The sequence below is a fragment of the Aplysia californica genome, unplaced genomic scaffold, assembly GCF_000002075.1.
Source record: "Aplysia californica isolate F4 #8 unplaced genomic scaffold, AplCal3.0 scaffold00127, whole genome shotgun sequence".
Classification (NCBI taxonomy): domain Eukaryota; kingdom Metazoa; phylum Mollusca; class Gastropoda; order Aplysiida; family Aplysiidae; genus Aplysia; species Aplysia californica.
In genome coordinates, this window is record NW_004797397.1 from 1,428,505 (window position 1) to 1,435,466 (window position 6,962).

The 6,962-nt window shown below is 42.2% G+C and overlaps 1 protein-coding gene across 1 annotated transcript in view; it reads left to right on the plus strand.

Moving 5' to 3' along the window:
• The window catches only part of LOC101858774 (potassium channel subfamily K member 16-like), a gene marked incomplete at its 3' end in the record, with an annotated part of 36,769 nt that overhangs the window by 6,743 nt on the left and 23,064 nt on the right, over positions 1-6,962 (plus strand). Inside the window, 2 exon segments of the mRNA XM_013081365.2 lie at positions 4,438-5,325; positions 6,670-6,879. Coding sequence (XP_012936819.1) covers positions 5,184-5,325; positions 6,670-6,879 — 352 coding nt within the window.

Sequence of the window (6,962 nt, forward strand, 5' to 3'; positions counted from 1 at the left end):
CCATTCGCTACCTCAGAATTATAAAGTTCTATCTGCACAGTACATAGTTTCTGAGAAATTTGGCGTCAAAGATATTGAGTTTCACATCATGCCAAGCTTTTTCGAATGTAATTTTTTGAATATCTTGATAACGACTCAGAATAACCATACGATTTTGATAAAGCCAATAGAGCATTTGATTTCTGATCTCAAGATCTTAGTACCTCAAAATGGCCAAAGATGTCAGATAGAACTCTGTGATTCTGAGGTAGCGCATTGGCACGATCGGGTTGGGTTGGGTTTGTTTGTTAGCCAGATTGAGAGCGCAAAGCGGCTATCGTGGCACAATCCGATCGTCCGACTCGTTGCCTAAAAAAACAAGCGAGTTTGTTCTCAGGCGTCGACCCGACCCGACCCCACCTGATCTCATCCACAATGGCACCCAAGAAATAATATATCCAGGTCTCGCTGCTGGGATGTTACACCCCTGTCAGCCCGGGTTAGTCGGTTGGGTCGGAATTCTGCTTCCGAATTAATCTAAATTGTGTCAGTGGGGCGTAAATAACACCTACAGTTACATTTTTTAAATCGTTAAAAAGGCACACCCTGATCACTGCTTGAGTAATAAAGAAAAACGCGGTGTGTTAATCGCTTTATTAAATCACTTCTTTTGCTATTCTTTCATTGCCCAATAAGGCAGGCCTACAATAAGCTATGTCGCTAAAAAATAAAGAGACTTTGCCCATATTTGCGATTATCGGTGACGAAAACAGGAAGGTTCCGGGGACTTGAAGGATGATTGTCCGCCTTGTGACTCAAAGGAGCACGGAATACAGAACCGTTATGTTTACGCATTGATATATCCAGGAAAGCAAGCACATATAATCATGTTGATTATGCAGTTGATTAACCTATCACTCGTCAGTGAAAAAATCAAAATAGAAACAAACAAATAAAGACATAGACAAACAAACAAACAAATAAACAAACAAACAAACAAACACGGTGCAACTCTCCAACATGCGAAATACAAAGGGTAGAAGCGTGTTCGCCCAACAAACTAAATTCACCTCGTTTTACATACCAGATGGCTTTACCTGTATACTATTGGGAATCTATTAATTCTTTACTTTTTGTCCTTTCTCCCCCATGTTCTCCCTCCTGTCTCAGTCAAGGTTCAACAAGTATACCGGTAGTTTGTCTTGGCTGCACGAGTAGGCCTCAATGAGAATGCTGACAGTGAAAATAAGTGTGCACATTTGATCGCTTTTAAGGACAAGCGGGCTAACCCAGATATCGGGGGTTTCCAGAAATCTTGACCTACACCAAAAGTGAGCCTTGCCCTACCTATAAGAGAAGTTTGTTTCATTGATGTGTATATTTGTTTGCTTATAGATAAATCTCTCCTTGTTTGTTTTTTTAAGAAACAGAACAAGGGGCAAAAACTTAACCTTCTATTTTCTCAAAACAGCATTTGTCGGGATAACCCCCTTGTGCAAAAAAGCGACCATTTATGGGTTGCCGTTTTTTTTCAATGGGTTGTTCGGAGAGAAAATAATATTGTTAGAATCGATACCAATTGGTCAAATGCATGATCAGATCAATCTAGACGGGTCGGGTCGTGAAGCGGCGTTGACCAGTGCATACTGTATCAAATTACCTCTGATTTTGTTCACCAAGTTTGACCAAGAAGTCCATTAGGGCTTCTCGATTTCCACTGATTCCTCTTGAAAACAAAATATTGGACGTTCTAGCCTTATGAATAAGTTTTGATCAACCTTTTTCAATCGTGATCAAGGAAATCAAACATGTTTGCTTTCCACAGCTTGAGAGTCCTTGGAATATGAAAATCTATGTTTTTGTGCCTTTAATTAACGTTTTACGGTGTATATAATACACACATAAATTTGTTTAGAAATAGACATAAAAGCTGTTGACCCCCAAAAAAAAATCATTTGGAAAAATGTGTCGGTTTCTTTGATTGTATTATTTTGACGAGCATCCGATTTCACCACAATATCTTATATGACGAAGATTTCTGCAGTGCTCACCGAGTATGACACCGATTTTAGTTATGAAAGAGGGGAGGGTTTCTTTCTTCTTTTTTTCCCCAACTCTCAAGATTATTAACAGAACGTGCGACAAACCCTTTGTTCGGGTCCCTCTTTTCTTAGTCACAGAACAATCCCTGATGAGGGTAACTGGTGCATAAAACCTTTGCCAAATGTCCAGAATTAAAACACATGGGACTGATTGTATAAGAAAAGGATGCTAGTACCTGTACAATAAATGGGAAATGATGCAGGTAGAGTAATAGCATGTACAGGTAGATTGTAAGGCACGATAATATGCTGACATACGGGATTATCTGTTTGCTGACTTCAGCACTAAGCATCATCGGGTAGGTGTGATTGCTACTATCGTCTGTACTAAGTGTGGCTTGGTTTTGGCATGGGTCAGGGATGATAGACAGAGTGAAAGAGGAACGGCGGACGATGAGTGAAGGGGGGAGACAAATTGAGGTTAGGAAGGTATGAGCGAGAGGGGAAGACACGGACTGTTTGTAAATAAAAGAAGAGGGAGAAAAGAGAGAGAGAGAGAGAGAGAGAGAGAGAGAGAGAGAGAGAGAGAGAGAGACAGACAGACAGACAGACAGACAGACAGACAGACTGACAAAGAGACAGAGAGGGAGAAATGTAGAAGAAAAGAGAGATACTTAGTAGAGAGAAACAGAAAGGTAAACTCGCACAAAAAAGTCAAGGAACAAAAATTCAAAGAAAGATAATTGAAGAAAAGTTTAACAGAATTTATTCATTTTTTTTCGCAAAAGATGCTTTCAACTCTCTAGATTAAGTGTGTACAATTTCAGATTTCAACAACAACGAGAAGTTCATGTAAAATGAGTTTCAATCACACTGGTCGGATTTCAAAAGTCTGAACAGCCATAGTTTATGAACATTGTCAATAGTGGATGTAGTCACTCCGCTTAATCAAACACTCGGCACATCATCGACACATGGACAGGACTTGCCTTCGGAGAACTTGTTGGGGTAGGTTCTGCACTCCTGGACAAGGTAGCCTACGAGTTGTTGAAGGTTTTGTGCAGGAGGGTGCTTGTCCCTTATTTACTGGTCAATGTGATCCCAAATGTTCTCTATTGTGTTCAAATCCGGACTACAAGCTGGTTAGTCCATGCAGGTGACACCTCGCTGCTGCAGGAAATCCCCCACGATGCGTGCGCGATGTGGCGGGGCGTTGTCGTCCTGCAGTACAGCCTGAGTCCAATCTGCTGAAGGAGAGGAACAGAAAGGGGACGCAGGATTTTATTCCTGTACATTGCCGCGGTCAAATTGCCCTGTATATGGTACAGGGGGTCCTGTGGTGAGCTAAGAAGCCTCCCTACACCAGACCGGACCCTCCACCGTAGGGCGCCACCTGCTGGATGCGCTCAGGGTGGAACAGCGCTTCTCGGCGCCTCCAGACGTGGGCTCGCCTGTCTGGGTACAGCAGGTTTAATCTGAATCCATCCGAGAAGACTACCTGGTCCCACTGACAGTGTGTCCACTGTGAATGGCGAGCAGGCCACGCCTGGCCAGCTGCTTTGTGGGATAGCGTGTGCCTTCAGCGCCGGACAGAGACACGAGAAGCTAACCTGGATCTACGGATATGGTTCCTTTCCGTCTCCTCGCTCTCGTGGCTGTCACCCGCAGTTGGTCCCTGATGCCGTTTGCAGTGGTGGCTCGTGACGTCACGGCCTGTTTGACGATGAACCGGTCGATGCTGTTGTTGGTCAAACGGGGCGGTCCTGGTCGAGGCCTGTCCCGGACCCTTCCGGTCGCTCACCCTCGTTCTTGCGCCTCTATATGGTTTATGGAGACACCCCAAGTCGATGTGCAACAACTGGGAACGTGGAGCCATCTTGGAGCCAGGTAAGGGCTCGTTCTCTGTTGACGTCAGTCAGGGAGCGTTGTTGGACCATCGTGTTGTAATGAAACATGGCTGAAAAACGCTGACTTATAAAGGGTTGTTAGTGAGCAATATTCACAGCTAAGACATCTGTTTAGCACGTGCCAAGCTTAGTTTTAGCTAACAGTCCCTATGCCAATGTTGCTGAGTCAGATAAATTTAGCCCATTTTTCATGCTTTTCGGATGTGTTTCAGAATGCCCTGGGCCGTCGCTATGAAGCCTGTGCAGGCCAATTTGCTGTATAGGCAAACTGTGTCTATTCGTCAGTGCGTGTGCCAAGTTTGGTTGACTGATCTTAACGGGTTTGTGAGATATTGGAGTTTGAATTTGACAGGTGAAAACACAAGATGTTCCTTGACTTTTTAGGGCGAGTTTAAAAAACAGACAGACAAAAGGACAGACAGACAAACAGACAGACGTACTGATAGAAGTTTGGTAAATATGAAATTCAATATTGATAATTACCAATTGTCTTTTTTCTGTATTTTCAGAATCGATGCTGCTGCAATCATCAGAAGCAGGGCCTGTAGCAGTGTTCAAGCTGTATGGAAGTATTTGGGTACCCAAGACTGAGCTGTTTTTTTGCCGAACAAAGCGTATACAGTACGAATACATCTGCACTTAAAGACTGCTGTTCATTGAAATGAATAAATGAAAAACCAGCCCCGAGAATGCACATACAGTAGCGGCAACAACAACGACAACAGTGATACCAATATCTTCAAGCACAATAACAAAGAAATCAGCACACACACACAAACAAACTCAAACAAACCAAAAACTGAAACACATGCATCGGTCACAGCATAAGGAAGCGAGACGGGAGGGATAGCGAAGAAAAAACAACTAAAAGTGTAGCATTTACGGCAGCATACACTTCAAAAGGGACACCAGAAGTAGCAACAGTAGTTGGTACAACGGCCTCAGCAGCATTAACAGCAGCAGTAGCGTCAGCAGCGTTAGCAGCAGCAGCAGTATAGAAGTTTGCTAGCAACTGAAAACTCAGGCAGGGAGAAGAAGAAGAAGAAGAAGAAGAAGAAGAAGAAGAAGAAGAAGAAGAAGAAGAAGAAGAAGAAGAAGAAGAAGAAGAAGAAGAAGAGAAGAACCAGTTGCGCCACCATCAACGGGGAAACTATCAGCTCTTTAATAGCTGCTCTACTCCTCCCCCTCAACTACCATCACCTCCATTACCGACACTAACTACAGCAACAGCAACTACAGCAGCAACAACATCATCATGAAGAGGACGGTGTTTATTGTGATTGTCCTGGTCACCTTCGGCTACCTCATCGTGGGCGCGGTCATTTTCAAGTTCTTGGAGGGAACAAATGAGAGTGCCAAAAAGAGGAGCTTTGCTGCTGATCACGAGAAGTTTTTACGTAAGTATAAATAAATGAATAGATAGATAGATACATAGATAAGTTAATAAATAGATCAAGAAAGAAAGATAGAAAGGAAGAAAGAAAGAAAAAAGAAGGACTGAAAGAAAGAAAGAAAGAAAGGAATAGGCCTAACATTTTATTGATCCACGTTGGGGAAATTTGGGTTACAATGGCAAACATACATACGTAAATACATAATTAGTAATTTATACATACCTAAATACATACATAAATACATGCATAAGTACACAATATTACACCAATGCAGAACAATTTCACGAACATGCCATTGCTGCATTGCTTGTCGTCACTGAGCAGCGCCTGCACAGTACATAGGGATCATGCAACTAGAAAAAAGCAATTTCCCGAGACATGGTTCACTTTAAAATATTCTTTTCCCGACTTGTTTTCAGAATCTATAATGAATTTTGGAAATTTTGAAATGAAATTTGTTTCCTTTAAATAATCAATACTATAAAGTGGACAGGAGGAACAGTTTGAGAATTATGGTTTACGGTTTTCGGATTTAAGATTACTGTTTAATGTTAGGCATTAGCATTTCGCTTTTAGATTAGAGGTTTGGAGTTAGGGTTAGAGCTTAGCTGTTAACTGTTCGTGTGTTGGTGTCATAGGTGAGAGTGTAGGGAACGGGGTGGCGGTGGGGTCTTTGTATAGATCGTAGTTTGTGGGTGAAGACTTCCGAATAAATAATGAGACGTAAAAAGGAGGGGGGGGGAGGGGTAGAGTGTTACTTACATACGACGAAATGTATATTGCTATTGGCGATGCTCGACATACAAGAAATTAAACTATAAAGTTAAATTGAATACATGAAATAATAGATTCCACTTTATTGATCCTCAACTTTGGATTACAATCGCAAACCTATATACGCACATACATAATTAAGCACACACACACACACACACACACACACGCACACACACACACACATACACACACATAAACACACACACACACACCCACACGCGCACACACACACACATACATACACACATACACACACACGTGCACCCTCACATACACACAAAGAATACCAAAAACACAACATCACCCCAATACAGAACAATTTTACAATCATTTCATTGCTGGTCGCCTCTGTGTAGCACACAGATTTGAAATTATTGACACTGAATGTCATAGCAAATTGTTTGTAATGAGTTAACTTCCATTTGTCATTGTGTTATCCTCGACATTATTGAACGTTTTTAAAATCGGAGGTTCCCCTGCTTCTTAAATAACCGAATAGAGTTGATAGAGGCTTTAAACTTATACCATTAATTCCCCGTTCGACTTCTTTTTTTACTTCATCATCAACAGAGGAACACCAGTGTATCAACCACGAGGAACTGCACGCGTACGTCTTGCGTGTGCTGGAGACTCACACAGAGGGTGTGCAAGTGACCAACATCGTGAGCAGGAATTATTCTGGGAACGTGAGCAGCATTGACGACGAGATTTTCGACACGGGGACCAACTGGGACATCTCCTCTTCCATTCTTTTCTGCATCACCGTCATCAGTACTATAGGTATATTATTATAATATTGTATGCAAGAATTAATTGTGCGGGTCTGGGAACCCTCTTTCTCTCTCACTCTCTATCTGTCTGTC